Below are 16,556 nucleotides of genomic sequence, written 5' to 3'. Positions count from 1 at the left end.
TAGGCCTCTCTCTCCATGCATGCCTCCCTCTTCACGCTCACCTTTTTCCTTGGGCCTCTCAAATGTCTTCTTTTTGGATTTTGTAGCTTTTCTCTTTTCTTTATTTTTTGAGATGGAATCTCGCTCTGTCACACAAGCCGGAGTGCAATGGCGCAATTTCCACTCACCGCAACCTCTGCCTCCCGTGTTCAAGCTACTCTCCTGCCTTAGCCTCCCGAGCAGCTGGGATTACTGGTGCCTGCCACCACGCTCAGCTAATTTTGTATTTTTAGTAGAAATGGGGTTTCACCATGTTAGCCAGGCTGGTCTCGAACTCCTGATTTCAGGTGTTCCACCCACCTCGGCCTTCCAGAGTGTGGGATTACAAGGGTGAGCCACCATGCCCAGTTCGCTTCTTTATTTAGAATCACATGAGGGCAAGTGGTGCTGTAATTGTCTTCCCCCAGAGTTCCGGGGTACCTGTACTCCCCCACACCTCAGTCTCCTCACCTGTAGAATGGGGTTAATCATTGGTACCCTGCTTCACTTGGTGTGTATGTGAAGGTGCTTTGAAAATCAAGTACTCTGCAAACTGGAGAGAATTACTGCTAGTATTCCACAGAACTGCAAGCTGACCCAATTCCACTCATTCATTTAGTCCTTCCTTTTTTTTTTTTTGGTGAGACAGAGTCTTGCTCTGTCACCCAGGCTGGAGTGCAGTGGTGTGATCTTGGCTCACTGCAACCTCTGCCTCCCCGGTTCAAGCACTTCTCTTGCCTCAGCCTCCCAAGTAGCTGGGAGTACAGGTGTGCCCCACCACACCTGGCTAATTTTTTGTATTTTTAATAGAGATGTGTTTTTGCCATATTGGCCAGGCTGGTCTCAAACTCTTGACCTCAAGTGATCTGCCTACCTCAGCCTCCCAAAGTGCTGGGATTACGGGTGTGAGTCACCATGCCAAGCCCTTCCCTGCTATCTTTAATGAAGGTCTACCATGTGCCTGGCACAGGGGATACCTACTCCCACTTCTACGGGGTTCAGGCCCTGTTTCCAGCTTGGCCTTTAGGCTTTTCCCACCACACCCCAAATACTGTCCCTGGCTTGTGGAGCAGGTCAGAGAGCCAGCCTGGGACTCACGTCAGCCCAGCTGGGGCAGCCTCTCCGAACCCTGCAGGATCTCCAACTTGGGAGGCCCTGATCTTCTGCTGTTTGTCAATCACAAGGTTCTGCCTAAAACTCCTTTCCCGAATCTCAAAGTTAAAAAAAAAAAAAAAAAAAAAAAAAAAAAGGCAGGACCCCAGGGGTTGGAGTTGCATACATTTTTGTTTAATCCAAAGAAGTCAGCCTCCTAAATATTGCTTAAACAGGTTTATCAGAATCAAGTAGGCACCACTCATGCTTTCAGAAAAGCATTTCCAGCCAGGGGAGTCACGTGGCGCTCCCCAGCATGAGGAACTTGTTTTGCCAACTTGCTGAAGAACGAGTAACCTGAAATGAAGAATCGAGAATCCCACCCTCAGCACCCCGACAGCTTCCTCGGCTTCTTTTTCTTCTGAGTCACTCCCTGAAACAGTCTCTGCATCTAAGACCAGCCTTGGGCTAAACCCAGCTGGCCTGAAGGCTCAACTCACATCAAATGGAGCTGGGAGTCACTTTTTCGTGTGTCCACAGTTTGAAGCGTCCTCTCAGAAGGTGAAGTGGGGGAAGCAGGTACGCTCCAGGGTGAAGTGCAGGGAGGCAAACTCTGGCTGGGTTCCTGTAAACATCCATCACAGTTGCAAATAATCAGAAGCCAAGGCCAGGCTGTCGGTGTGATGCTGCAGGCAGATGAGGTCTTGGGACACCCCTTGCCTTCCCCCTTCTGTGGGAACAGAGGCCTTCCCAATCTCAGCACTCAGTCCCAATCTTCGTTCCACCCTCCTGGGTCTGAAAAGGAACCTCTCTGTTGGCACGAAGCTTTTGAGGGCAGAAGGCCTAACAGGAAGAAAAAAAGGGGGTTACTAGCATGGAGGCCCCACCCTGTCACCAGGTTGGCTGGGGACAGGGACCAATCCACCAGGCTCAGGAGGCTTGCAGTGGGGCAGGAAGTCTTCCTCCATCCCTCACATTTGGGGAACCACTGGGAGCCTCAGACTCAGCCTGGAAATGTCTTTCTGCAATTTTTATTAAAACTCTTTGTAATAAATTTCCCTAATTTCTCAGAGACTCTGGGCTGGAGAACCAGTGCAATTTCACAAGGGAGAGGAAGGGGGATGCTAGAGCAGCCGGCTCAGGAGACACACAGGGTCTGAGGGCCGATTTGCAGCTCTGGGCCAGCTGAGCCAGCGCTGGGTAGTGGGCAGGGCTTGGCAGCACCTCCAACCTTGCTCAAAATGTTTTGCAACCTACAGGAAGGCACTGGCCACAGCCAAGCTACTCAGCAGCTCCACTTGGCTCTTCCTCCCAGGACATAGCATCATCTCCCAGGCCTGGCCCCCTGGCAGGTAGCCCTTTGTCACTGCCTTCTCTGTGTTCCCAGCTGGGTGCCCATGCCCAGCTGCTCTGCAGCCCCTCCAGCCCGGCTCCTATTCGGAGCCTCATCTTAGCCAGCTCACACTATCCCTTCTGCAAACTTCACTATAACATCTCGCACAACTTGTATGTCACACGTGTGACATGTATTGCTAATGACATTTGGGGTAGGACAATTCCTGGACATGGGGTGGCTGTTCTGAGCACTGAATATTTAGCAGCGTTCCTGGCCCCAGGGAAGTAAATGCCAGTAGCAGCCCTTGCCACTCTAACAACTAAAAATGCCCTCCTACCCTATTTCCAAGGTCGACCACAGGGGGCAGAACTGTTTCCATTGAGACCCATGAATCTTATATGATAATAAACTGAGGTTCTTATCATTTTATAGGATAAGAAACTGAAGTTCAGAGAAGCCAAGTGACCTGCCTAAAGATGCACTGCTATGAGAGGCACTGCTGGCAGTGGCTTGGTAATAACGATGGGAACAGTGCCAATGAGAACAGCTACCACTTCCTGAGCCCTTAACAGAGGCTGTGGGTGCCTCGCCCCATTCCCTCCACTCACTCTTCTGGGCAGGTCGACCTGCCCTTCTTTGCTGAGGCCCTTCTCTGACTCCAGAGCCCACTTGGCCCCCAGACCGGAAGTGCAGGCAGAGCTAATGTCTCCCCATAGCTGCCTTCAACCAGGCCTCAACCTGCTGGCCAGGAACCCAGAGCAGAATCTTTTATTCAGATTCAGCTGCACAGATGCTCATTGCAGAGATCGCCAAGGACTGCAGTCACCCTTGAGCCCATCTCAGACTTGTGTGGATGGGATGTTCACAAACATGGAACCAGCCAGATAGAGCGGTTCATGCTTACAATCCCAGCACTTTGGAGGTGGGTGGATCGCTTGAGGCGAGGAGTTTGAGACCAGACTGGGCAACACAGCGAGACTCTGTCTCTTACAAAAAAATTAAAAATTAGCTAGGCATGGTAGTGCACTCCTGTAGTCTCAGCTACTTGGAAGGCTGAGGTGGGAGGATCACTTGAGCCCAGCAGTTTAAGGCTGCAGTGAACTATGACTGTGCCCCTGCACCCAGCCTGGATGACACAGACCCTGTCTCAAAAAAAAAAAAAAGGAGAAAAGATAGACTCATTCGGTAAGGACCTCACTCCTCTCCCAATCCTGTGATCACAAACAGCATTCCCGTGAGTCCCAGCCAGGTACTAGTCTGGCTGCAGTGGCATTGACTAACACTGGTCTGTTTTCACTGTGTTTATCTGTAGGGTCACCTTCTATTTATACCAAGTGATGTCAGGTTTCCATTTCTGGTAGTAATATAGTTTCTCTTTTCAAAGTGGCTCACACCTGTAATCCCAGCAATCTGGGAGGCTGAGGCAGGCGGATCACTTGAGGTCAGGAGTTCGAGACCAGCCTGGCCAACATGGCGAAACCCCATCTCTACTGAAAAAAAAAAACAAAATTAGCAGGGCGTGGTGGGGGGGGTGCCTGTATTCCCAGCTACTCGGGAGGCTGAGGCAGGAGAATCACTTGAGCTGAGGGAGGCAGAGGTTGCAGTGAGTAGAGATTGTGCCATTGCACTCTAGCCTGGGCAACAGAGTGAGACTGTCTCAAAAAAAAAAAAAAAAGTTTATCTTTTCAAAATACTTCACTCTAAAAGGAGTCAATTTAAAGAAAACTCTTAATAGTTCAGGTAACAGGCAGATATGGCAAAAGCTGCTGACAATATCGTGTGAGGTCTCAGGACTTTGATCCATAGCAGAGACTGAATGGGCCCAGAGAGGGTGGTGACCTCTGCCTAAAGTCACAGTGAGTTGAGTACAGGGATGTGACCCCAGGTTTCTGTATCTAGGGCTGGAGGATGTCTTGGGACACAGGTCAATTTTCATCTGTCATCCACTTTAGCTATTAGATGTCAACTATTTTGCTCCTGTGTCTTGCAATAGCAGCCTTGGCAAATTCTAAATGAAAATCATGACAACACCTGACATTTATGAAGCATTTACTACTTCCTGTTCAGCTGGTACTACTCTAACTCATGTCTTAGCTCACTTATTCCTCAAAAAAAACTTTAGGAGGTAGGGCCAAGTAAGACCCTCATCCTTGCATTTCACATGGAGCTCCGAGAGGTTAAGCAAGTTGTGCAAGGCTACACAGCTCATACATGGCAGAGCCAGGATTTGAACCCTTGTGGCCTGACCCCAAAGCTGAAACTCCTCTCAGCACCTCGGTTCATCGCTTTTCTCTCTCTTTTTTTGAGTTAGAGTCTGGCTCTGTTGCCCAGGCTGGAGTACAGTGGTGCGATCTTGGCTCACTGCAAGCTCCACCGCCAGGGTTTGGGGTTGGAGTGATTCTCTGGCCTCAGCCTCCTAAGCAGCTGGGACTACAGGCATACACTACCACGCCCAGCTAACTTTTCGTATTTTCAGTAGAGACAGGGTTTCACCATGTTAGCCAGGATGATCTCAATCTCCTGGCCTCGTGATCCACGAGCCTCGGCCTCCCAAAGTGCTGGGTTTATAGGTATGAGTCACTGCACCTGGCCCATCCCTTTTCTCTAAGGCAGGATTATCCAATCTTTTGGCTTCCCTGGGCCACAATGGAACAACTCTCTTGGGCCACATGTAAAATACACTAATGATAGCTAGCCGATAAGCTAAAAAGAAAAACACACACAGACACACACAAACAAACAAAAACAAAACCTTGTAACTTCTTTTTTTTGAGACAGGGACTTGCTTTGTCACCCAGCCTGGAGTGCAGTGGCGTGATCTTGGCTCACTGTAGTTCTAGGCCCAAGCAATTCTCGTGCCTCAGCTTCCTGAGTAGCTGGGACTACAAGCGCACACCACCGTGCCCGGCTAATTTATGTATTTTTAGTAGAGATGGGGTTTCATCATGTTGCCCAGGCTAAAATCTCATCGTTTTAAGTAAGTTTATAAATCTGTGTTGGGCCACGGTCAAAGCTGCCCTGAGCTGTATGCAGCCTGGAGGCTGCACTGTGGGTTGGACAAGCTTGCTCTAAGTCATCAAGAGCCCCAGGCTGAAAAACACCCCAGAGCTGCAGCTTATAGAACCCAGGGCAGTGGGTTCTCCAACCTTCTGACATCATTAGAGCACAGCACACAAGTTATCAGCCACTAGATTTTTTCCCCCTTTCTGAAACTGTAGCCTTTCATTCCAGGCCATTCCCCAGAGCTGGACAGAGGACATGGCTGGCTGGCTGGTTTCTGTAGTCTGAATGACAGTCGGGTACCAGATCTACTTTCTGAAGCAATATCTCAGCTCAATATCTCTGTAGAGAAGCTGCCTGGTTCAGGATGTGGCTTAAGTGAGAAAGTGGCCCCAACATTTTACAGGCACTAGTGGGCAAGGCTCTGAAAGTAATAGATGGGGATTCTTTCCTGGAGTTCAGCTGCCAGCTGTCCTGCTCCTCAGGGCAGATGGCATGAAGTCTGGATTTAGCCTGCCTGTGCTGATTGTGTTTCTGCCCCTTCCTGGCTGTGTGACCTCAGCCACTCTCTCTGGTCCGGTTTCCTCATCTGGAAAAGGGGAAAGTGCCCACTGCATTGAGCTGTTTGTGTCTGTGGAGTACCTGGCAATGCCCAGCACACATGAGGTGTCAGTACACAGTGGTTCCTTTCCTCCTTAGCCCCACCTGTTCCCCAGGAACCAATACTGGCAGGGAACCTTCTCAAGGCTGTGGGCCTTCTGAAAGTCACAGTGCTTTTCCTCCTCCAAAGACCTTGCCCTCTAGAAACCCATTGCTCATTCCTCTCTCCATGTACCAAACAATCAATTAAAGTGGCTAAAGACAGATGTCGCCCTCCCCTGCTCACCCAGCCATTCTGATCCTCCACCCTGGTGACAGGCTATGTGGCAGGAGGGTTTTTATCTCATCTCAGGATGAAGGCATGGCTGGAGTCTGGTGGTCTCCTGGTGACTGGAAGGAGACAGACAGCAAAGAGAAGCTGCCTGTCTTTGCACAGGTCCATGTCCCTGAGGAAAGCCAATGTCACAGAGAAATGAAGACCACTTTCTCAAACCTGGCTTCTGATTTGCATGTGGGCTGCCAAAGCTGATCAGCAGCAGGCTTCGTGAAGATGCCTGGTCCATGACGTGCCTCCAGCTGGTCACACCCAAGACTCCATGAGGCCTCTGAAAAGGCAGCACTTGCCTAGTCCCTTCCTCCAATCCTGCCACATCCAAGAACCACCTGGACTATCATTCACTTAGTATTTTAAATCAATGTACTTTTTAAACTCCAGTTTTTAAAAAAGATCATTTATGTCACCATATAACACCCAAAACAGTAGAATTTATCATACACAGGCTATGCTGAAAACACAATGAAAATGAAACCATAAATTCTAGCTTGATACCCTTGGCCTGCACAGCTGAGCCTGGTGCCAGTTAAAAGCGCAAAGTAGGCCAGGCACGGTGGCTCAGGCTTGTAATCCCAGCACTGCGAGAGGCCAAGGCAGGCGGATCACAAGGTCAGGAGTTTGAGAGCAGCCTGGCCAACCCCGTCTCTATGAAAAACACAAATTTGCTGGGGATGGTGGTGGGTGCCTGTAATCCCAGCTATTCAGGAGGCTGAGGCAGGAGAATCGCTTGAACCAGGAAGGCGAAGGTTGCAGTGAGCCAAGATCGTGCCATTGCACTCCAGCCTGGGCAACAAGAGCAAGACTCTGTCTCAAAAAAAAAAAAAGGGCAAAGTTGTAGGTGCTCAAAGGGGTGTCAGAAGCCCTGAAAGCCGATCTGATCTGCTGCTGTATATTCACTGCCTCCCGGGGACACCTCCAGCAGAGCACCTCTCTCGGGGAAGCACCATGACAGTGTGGCCAGGAGTCCAGCACTGCTACCTCATAGATGGTATCTGGGGTGAGTCATTGACCTTCCGCAAGCCTGTTTCCCTCCTTGTCTAATGGAACCCTGCCTTGGTGGCTTCACAGGGTGAGCTTGGGGGAAGCGATGGAGATGTGGGAGAGGCAGTTATTTTTAACCACCCAGCCAAGCCCCTTGCTAGGAGGGACTCCCAGGAATGAAGCCTTAACCTGGAGGGAGTTCCCAGCCACTCCAAGCTGGGGCCTGGAATGGCAGCTGTGAGAGCACCAGCATCATCTGGGGACTCACTGGGTACCAATTATCACCGCCCTTGGGCTGCTTCAAAGGCTGCCAAAACAGACACACCCTCCTTGGTAACCAGTCCTCAGGAGCAAGGGCACCCAAGGAAAGGGGGAAGGCTTCCTGGGGTAGAGCACCTTCCAGGTCTGACACACCATTGACACTGACCATATCACTCATTAAGGAAGCACTGACTATACATCATTCACTATCCCAATCTAATTTGCACAAGCCCTTAGGGAGGTCCCACTATTATCCCTGTTTTACAGGAAACCGAGGCTTAGGGAGATGAAGTCCGAGGTGTTGGTGGGATTTAAATCTTTTCTTTTTTTTTTTACTTTTATTTTTTAGAGACGGGGTTTCACCATGTTGGCCAGGTTGGTCTTGAACTGCTGACCTCTGGTAATCCACCCGCCTTGGCCTCCCAAAGTGCTGGGATTACAAGCATGAGCCACCACACCCGGCCTGGGATTTAAATCAAAGTGTGTCCAAATGCAAAGCATGTAAGCAACAATTTTAGGGGGTAATGGAGGTGACCCTAAGTAGCAAGGAATCACACACAGTGAGCAAGCAGTTCGCTTTTCCGTTCTTGGTCAATCCTTATGATTACTTACAGGAGAAAGTTCAGTTTGGTGCTAGTGTATCTTATGTTTATCACCTGACGACTGTTAATCTCTTTTTAACAAAGACGGAGCAGGCCAAGGCCCTGTGTCTTTAGCTGGCTTTGGTATCTGGCCGAAAGTTAATGACTTTGGCAGTTAATGTTTTTATCCATGCCAAGTGATGATGGTTTTCTCTTTTTAAAATAAATTCACATAAAAAAGTAGTTTTATGTGAAGCACTAAAACTAGTGCATTTAATCTTAAACTGCAAATTATGAACAGAATAATAGTAACCTTACCGTGAAAAGACCTGGCAGACACCACCTTTACCAAGTGATCAAAGTTAACATTGCTGGAAAGGGAACAGGCGGTATGCGCCTCTCAGTAAGATCTACCGGGGACACACACTCACTTCTGCAATATTCCTACCAAGAATGCCCCCTTGGAATCTAATCTCGAGAGTATAACCATCAAGATTTGCTGATTTTGACTGTCCTACTGTGGTTATGCAAATTTGTCCTTGTTCTAAGGAAATAAACACTAAATTATTTAGGAGTAAAGGAGCATGAGCTCATTTTCAAATGCTTCTGAAAACTGCACATACACATGTGTGCACATACACAGGCGTGCCTGTACAGAGGGAAAGAGAACACGTGTGCATGATGACCACAGTGCTAACCGCTGCAATTGGTGAATTTGGGTGGCATTCTTTGTGCTCTTGCAACTTTTCTGTAAGTGTGAAATTATTTCATAACGGAGTTTTTTTGTTTTTTAAAATTCAGGAAAAAGGAGCAAGAGTGTGTATGATACAGGCCTGGCAGAAACTACGAGCTAGTGTTCGAAGGTCAGGGATGGGAGCCCTCGCTGGAGGCGCCCCCCAAACCTTGGTGCTGTGGTCAGGGAACTGGGCTGGCAGTCTTACGTGGCTTTGTTACCTTTGGCCTCCACTTCCCCATTCTGTGCCTCTGTTTATTTGTGAGACAGGGATAAAGATATCTGCCACGTTTATTGTGATCTTAGGTTTCCCAAAAGCAGACTATGCTTTCAGAAGTTCTGGGAGGAGGGCTGGGCGCGGTGGCTCACACATGTAATCCCAGCACTCTGGGAGGCCAAGGTGGGCGGATCACTTGAGGTCAGGAGTTTGAGACCAGCCTGGCCAACACAATGAAACCCCATCTCTACTAAAAATACAAAAATTAGCAGGGCATGGTAGCAAGCGCCTATAATCCCAGCTACTCCGGAAGCTGAGGCAGGAGAATTGCTTGAACCTGGGAGGCGGAGGCAGCGGTTGCAATGACCTGAGATTGTGTCACTGCACTCCAGCCTGGGCGACAGATTGAAACTCTGCCTCAAAAAAAAGAAGCAGTTCTGGGAGGAAAACTATCAGATAAACCAGAAATATGAATATCCAAATTGAGAGGAGCCCTCACTTTCTTAGTTCAGCAAAACAGACATAAGGGCTGTAAGCAGGGTAGACCCTGCCTGTTTCTTGGCTGAAATCTCTAGTTTGTATAACTCAGGGCTGAGAGTAGGGCCCCTGACATTTCACTGTCTTGAGACTTGAGACACATACTGGGGTTTTCTCCTGTCTGAAGACACTGGCACCAATGTACCCTGTGGCCAAGGACCTGCTGGGTGAGCCTCATGTCAGGAGCAGAGCTGGAGGGGTGGCCAGGCCTGGGGTGACCTGCCTCCCTGTGTCACTGTTGTCTGTCTCTTGCTTGCATGACAGCCACAGCCCCCTGGTTTCCTGCATGTGCCAGACCCCTGCTTGTGCGATCTCCCATAACTCAAGTCTGACTGTGTCCCTGGAGAAGGTTTGAGTTTCTTTTTTCTTTTTTTTTTTTTTTTTTTTTTGAGACAGAGGCTCACTCTGTTGCCAGGCTGGAGTGCAGTGGTGTGATCTCGGCTCACTGCAACCTCCACCTCCCGGGTTCAAGCAATTCTCCTGCCTCAGCCTCCCGAGTAGCTGGGATTACAGATGTGTGCCACCATGCCCGGCTGATTTTTGTATTTTCAGTAGAGATGGGGTTTCACCACGCTGGCCAGGATGGTCTCAATCTCCTAACCTTGTGATCCGCCTGCCTCGGCCACCCAAAGTGCTGGAATTACAGGAGTGAGCCACCATCCCTGGCCCAGGTTTGGGTTTCTGAGCTGGGCAACTACATGTCCAGCCCAGGGATTCTGCTGATAGCACAGGCCACAGATCAGCAAAGAGGAACCAGGTTAGGAAGGAGCAGCTGTGGCTCCCAGTTTGGAGATAACTGAAGCCTAGGAAATCCTGGAATAAGACAGACGGATGAGTCTGATAACCCTCAGCTCCAAATCTGAGCTGCGTCAGGACAAGCCGACTCTGACAGCAATGTCCTCCAGTCTCTGCATTTTCAGCTCGCTGTGTGCCAAGAGAGGGCTGACAGGAACCGGAGGCTTTCACTTTCATTAGGAACCGGGACAAATAATCCAGCCGAGCTGCCTCTGCGCCAGAACTACTGGGACTGGGACGTGAGGACTCTCCCTGGCTCCCAGCTCAGCCACTGCAGCCCTTTCTCCCAGGAAGGAGGGAGCTCCTGATTCCCCATTCCCTGCTCCTGGGCAACAATTAACACTCTAGGAAAACCACAGAGCCAGCTCTCCAGGGTTCTGGTGCCCTGGGGGTCACACGACAGCAAGAAAGGTCTCCTGAGGGTCCTGGGGCTGGGAAGGCAGAGTGGGAAGTCTCCCTGAGCCAGGCTAGACCTGGACCTCCCTGGCATGCAGGGAGCCTATCCTCTTTTGCTCATGGGATATAAATATTCATGCACGAGTATAGGTGCAGGTTTGTACATTCGGAAGGGCATGGGTGTAACACGTTCTTTATTCCATCTGACTATGAATACGAGTGGCTAATATTCAGACATCTCTTACTATATTCAAGGAGGTCTAAGTGCTTTATGTATGTCTCACTAAATCCTCACAATCAGGTAGATTTTCATTATTTCCATTTTCTAGAAGATGAAACTCAAGTACAGGGAGGGTAAGCAGCATGCCCGAGGTCACAGCTACCCTGGGATGTGAACCCAGGGCCCTGGTTCTTAACCATGACCCTAATACTGCCTCCTCAAGTAGGTGCTCAGCAAGTGTTTGAGGAACTGAATTATGTAGGTCCACACGTAAGAGAGAGAAAAAAAGAGGGAGCAAAAGTGGGTGCACCTGTTCATCTTGAGATTCATCCTGGGTCCTACTGCCTGACATGCCCCACGCCCTTGGTCACCATTTCCTGGATTGGTGTGTGGGGAACACATGTGATCAGAGAACAACTGAGAAAGAGCAGGACTGACTACCGGCATTCCTCTGATTATGGAAAGGGACCTGGAGAGGAGGCTCGGTCAGATCATCTTAAGATCTTTCCTGCCGGCCTCCCTCCTGCTAACCACCCCTTTCATACCTGGGGGTTCTGAGCTTTCTTGGCACTTGGGGGACCAGGCCTCCTCAGCTTGGATTTGAGGGTGGGGAAGAGGGAAGGCTATGCATGGCTTCCACCACTTCTCCAGGACACCCCGCTTCTCAGGGTCAGGCCCTGACACCCCGAGAGTTTTCCAAGGATGTCCCTGAGAGATACTTCCTGGTGTTTCTGCTTAAACAGCGTTTGCTGCAAAATATGTCGAAGCATTTGGGATTCAGTTTTTAGTTCAGAATATGCCAATGTTTTCATTTGGAAGGGGAAGTGTTTCTGTTGATGTGGTAAAGAGATAAAATAAGACGTTCTTCAAGTTATACTGCTTCAAAGTCAAGTGCTTGGCTTGGAGACAGGGATTTATCTTGGGATAGCAGGGCCTTAGCACACGGCCTGGCAGAAGAGCAGGCAGGGGCAAAGTCTGTTGAATGAATGAGTGCATATGCAAAGGGCTAGAACCAGGAGTGCGATATAATCAATGCTTGGGACAGATTCTGAATGGATTCCATAAGTGCTACTTCTGAGAGTTGTTCTCAGTCTGGTCATGTTTCTCCATCTTCACTAAACTCACCTCATCCAAGTCTCTGTCACCTCTTGCCTGGACAACTAACAGCCTCAGAGGTGGTGTCCCTGCTTCCCCTCTTCCCCCTCACCTCATTCTGTCCACAATTGCCAAAGTCATCTTTGCAAAATGGGGAATGGGACTGTGTCAGCTCCCATCTAGAACCTTCCAATGGCTTTCCACTGCTCTTGGCTGTGGCCTTCCAGGTCCTTCATGATATGGCCCCCGTCCACCTCACTGACCTCTCCAGCCATGTGGGCCTCCTTTTGGTTGCTGGAAAAACCAACTCTCTCTCACCTGAAGGTCTTGGCACTAGTGGTTCCCTCAGCCTGGAGTGCTTTTCTCCAGGGCCTTCTATCAAATTAAGGCTCAGCTCAAAAGCATCATCTCCTTAGAGCTTTCTCTGACCCCTGCTAAAGCAGCCCATCATCTCTATTCTACTGTTTCACTTCTGCGTCACTGCACGGCTACACCTGCAGAGAGGATCGACTAGATGCCAGGCACAGTTCTGAGTGCCGAGGACACGCCAGTGAACACAACAGGCAGGCTCATGTCTTTCTTGCATGCCTTCACAGCTCTGAAAAAATCAGATTCTCTTGTTTGGGTTCCTACTAGCCTTCCTCACCAAACGCCAAAGGGCCAAGGCTGGGTCTGTCTTGCTCACTGGGTTCACTCATCAGGCACAGTACTGAACAAACAAGCATTTGTTCCATAAAAGAACGGATGGATGGCAGGCATAAAAGAACGGATGGATGGCAGGCAGGCAGGCAGGGGAGGTGTGCAGAGCAGCTGGCACACGCTCCCCGTGGCACTTGGCTCTTGCTAAGATCTTACTGAGCTCAACTGAAGCTTTCCTCAAAGAAATCTCACTGTGGTCCCCTTAGCAGAGCCCTCTGCCCCCAGCTATGCTGCCAGTAGGCCCTGCCCCACCCTGTATCACCATCTGCAACAGACTGAATGTTGGTATCCCCTCAAACTTCATATGTGGAAACCCTGATCCCAATGTGATGGTACTGCAGGGGTGAGGCCTTCGGGAGGTGATTAGGTCATGAAGGGAAAGCCTCCATGGATGGGATTAGTGCCTTTAGAAGAACAGTAAGAAATAAATGTTTAAATCCCCCAGCCTATGGTGTTCTGTTATAACAGACTGAACTAAGACACCCTCTGCCTATGGTCGTCTTGGCAAACCCAGGCAATGCAGGAGAAGGGTGGACTCGGGTCAGTGGCATTAGTGTCTCTTTTCCTAAAGGAGCCCTTGCCCACCATCTCAGCATCCCCTCTTCATTGCCACTTAGGCCCTGTGCCCAGTGACACTCCAGTGCTGTCCAGCTTCAGGGGCTGAGCCAAGGAGTTCCTGCCTGCCCTGTGACTCTCACCAGACCTGGCAGCTGCCTGACAGCTTGTCTGGCTCATGTGTTTTAATGAATTGAGTCCAGCTGCCTCTCTTTCTTGCTGGGTGACGATGACAAAGTCTTCCTCCTCCCTGGACCCTCATTTCCCTATCTCTCACATACACAGTGGGCTGGATGCTGGATGTAAAGCTGCATCGTTGCAGCCCCAAAGATAGGACTTGACTATCTCAGTACAATGACCCTGTGGTCCCTTCTCCCGAGGACTGAAGAGCCCCGTGAGTGCCTGCAAACCCTGCAAAGTGAACCCTAGCACCAGCTCCCTGCCTGCCTGTTCTGTGTAGGTAGCCTACAAAACTGGCAGCCCCTGCAGTTCTGAGCTGCAGAACGGATGAGCTGGGGCACCCTGAAACCTGACTCCAAAATAGCAGCAAACCCAAGGCCAAAAGGAAGTACAGGGTTCTTTGCCTGAGATTTCTCCTCTCACAGCCTTGGCCTGGAGCCCCTGCATTTAATCCCCACCCAGTCCCCCAAGGGCCACAGAACAAAGGGGATTCGTGCCTGGCTACCTATGTCTTCTGACACCCCTAAATCTTTATCCTTCTAGGACGACTGAGAATCCTCCAAAAGCCAAGGTCATCATCAAGCCAGGATGAGGAAGGGGGGAGGAGCTGACAGCTCTGCCTCAAATGGATTTGGGTGAGAGGGCTTTTTCCATTAGCTTTGGGGGGTAAGTAACAGGACTACCCCAAATGTGACTTAGTCTCAGGGTCCCCTTGCTTTTCACCAGCTGTCCCCTTTGCTAGGGGAAGCTTTCCAGCCCCAACAAAGGGCTTAAGAGGGGTCGGGCCATTCCTGGCATCCAGTGAGACTTGGAAGAGATGGACAGAGCAGAAGCCTGGGAGGGGGGGTGTGTATCCGGCCTGGGGATGCCTCCCTCTCCCTTGCCATTGCCCCAACCCGCCCTCATCCAGTTCAGAGAGGGCACTTACAGGTCTCGGAGGCAGGGGAGGGCCTCCTCCTGGGGTCCCATCCCCGTCCAGATGGTGCCCCCAACCAGCAGAGGCGGCATGATCTGGGCGGCTGGTCCAGGGAGTGGGTTGCGGATCGTGGAGGGAAGAGGGGAATGGCAGTCGAGACCCTACTCCAAGTACCCATCAAAGACGTCGAGCTCCGAGTCAGCATCGTAGAGGCCCGAGCCGGGGTCTGAAAGCACGCCGAGGTCCACGAGCGCCTGGTCCATGTCCTCGGGCAGGAAGACGAGGCCCACGTTGAGGACGATGTATTCCATGAGAAAGGCGTAGTACAGTATTAGCACATTGACGAAGAACAGGCCCACGTAGAACATAGAGGGCAGCAGCGGCGGCGGCACGTAGGGGACCAGGGGGCCCAGTGCGTCCAGGTGGGCCGCGACCCGGGCGCCGAGCATGCAGCGGGTGGCGAGGGCGGCGGCCAGGCGATCCCGGCGAGCTCAGCCGCTGCGGCGCCCGGGCGGCCGGCGAGGGCACAGCGCAGCCATCCAGGGGTGCCCGGGGGCTCGACAGAGGCGGCGTCGGGCTCCAGGTGCCCCCTACCAAACGCGCCCCGACCCCCGAAACGCGCCAGGCGGGTCACCGCACCCCCAGATGTGCCCCCAAGGCCCTCTCGACCGCCCGGGCGGCGAGGCGGACCCCCTGAAGTGGCCGGCGGCTGCCCGGCTCCCTCGTGGTGCCTCCCTGGTGGGGAGGCGGGGACCCCACCGCGGTTCAGCGTCTAGGGCGGGTCCCAGCAGCCGTCTCTCCCGCGAGGTCCGGCCGGTCCTCGCGCCCCCTCCGCTCCCCCGCAGGCCCAGAGCCCATGGCTGCAGCAGCCGCGTCGCCCTCCTGGCCGCGCTCCGAGCTCCGCCTCCCGAGCGGCCCAGCGCTCATTGGCAGACCTCCCTCTGCCCGCTCTCATTGGCCGGCTCAACGCCCGCGCTGATTGGTCTCTGCCGCCAGAGGGCGGGTACCCTTTCGCTCCGCCCCTCGGGACGCTGGCCTCGGAGTTGCTTTCTTGATTCGGGTCGGCGTTCGGATCTCAAATCGGATTCGCTCTGCGTATCGAATAGGGGGAGGGAAAAGAGACTGAACACATTTCAAACCTAGACAGAACGCTACAGCCGCAAAAGCCGAAGGAAACCGCGGACTTCCTATCCACCTTGCTGCATGCCTCTATAGGACTCCATCTCTCCTTTAAAAGGAGGCGGGTCGGGGAGGGGCGACGGACGGTTGCCCGGAAAATCTTGGACATCCCCAAAGCGCCAGTTTTCATGGTGGAGATAAACCGATGTCCCCTTCGCTTCTACTAACTCTGGTTGCTGGAAGGCCTGCCCACCAGGGAACCTGCATCCTGGAGTTAACGAACACCTCAATAAAGAGATTCCGAGGCGGTTCAGATCTTCAACCACAAGGTTGCTTTCGTTTCTTTTTACTTTGTAAATCATGTTTAAAAGCGATCATACGTATGGCTAAACATTCAAACAACCGTGAAGTACACAGAAAAATGAGTCTCTCCTACCCACTGGTTCGCCTGCTCTTGGGTAACCATTGCACGTCTTTCAGGAAAACATGATCTCGTCCATAGAGCCTTCCAAAGCAGTTCAAGAAACCTTTCAATCTCGGGCTACACTGAGCCGAGTATTTTACATGCATTGCTTAATTGGAGGCAGACAAGGCAGTCTGTATGTATTATATGTATGTGCATACATTTTTTTTTTTTTTTGAGACGGAGTTTCGCTCTTGTTACCCAGTGCAATGGCGCGATCTCGACTCACCGCAACCTCCGCCTCCTGGGTTCAGGCAATTCTCCTGCCTCAGCCTCCCGAGTAGCTGGGATTACAGGCACGCGCCACCATGCCCAGCTATTTTTTGTATTTTTAGTAGAGACGGGGTTTCACCTTGTTGACCAGGATGGTCTCGATCTCTTGACCTCGTGATTCACCCGCCTCGGCCTCCCAAAGTGCTGGGATTACA

At 51.4% G+C, this 16,556-nt stretch overlaps 1 protein-coding gene across 1 annotated transcript; it reads right to left on the bottom strand.

Moving 5' to 3' along the window:
* Positions 1 to 1,283: 1,283 nt before the first annotated feature.
* On the bottom strand, positions 1,284 to 15,441 carry DEXI (Dexi homolog). The gene is made up of 2 exons (XM_002755927.5): positions 14,559 to 15,441; positions 1,284 to 1,953 (listed from the first exon to the last, which is right to left on the bottom strand). The coding sequence occupies exon 1, from the start codon at positions 14,993 to 14,995 to the stop codon at positions 14,708 to 14,710; it is 288 nt and encodes a 95-aa protein (XP_002755973.1). The 5' UTR covers positions 14,996 to 15,441; the 3' UTR covers positions 1,284 to 1,953; positions 14,559 to 14,707.
* Positions 15,442 to 16,556: the final 1,115 nt, after the last annotated feature.

The sequence above is a fragment of the Callithrix jacchus genome, chromosome 12 (genome assembly GCF_049354715.1).
Source record: "Callithrix jacchus isolate 240 chromosome 12, calJac240_pri, whole genome shotgun sequence".
NCBI classification, from domain to species: Eukaryota; Metazoa; Chordata; class Mammalia; order Primates; family Cebidae; genus Callithrix; species Callithrix jacchus.
Note: the sequence above shows the minus strand (reverse complement) of the source record. Positions and strands in the feature narration are given on the sequence as shown.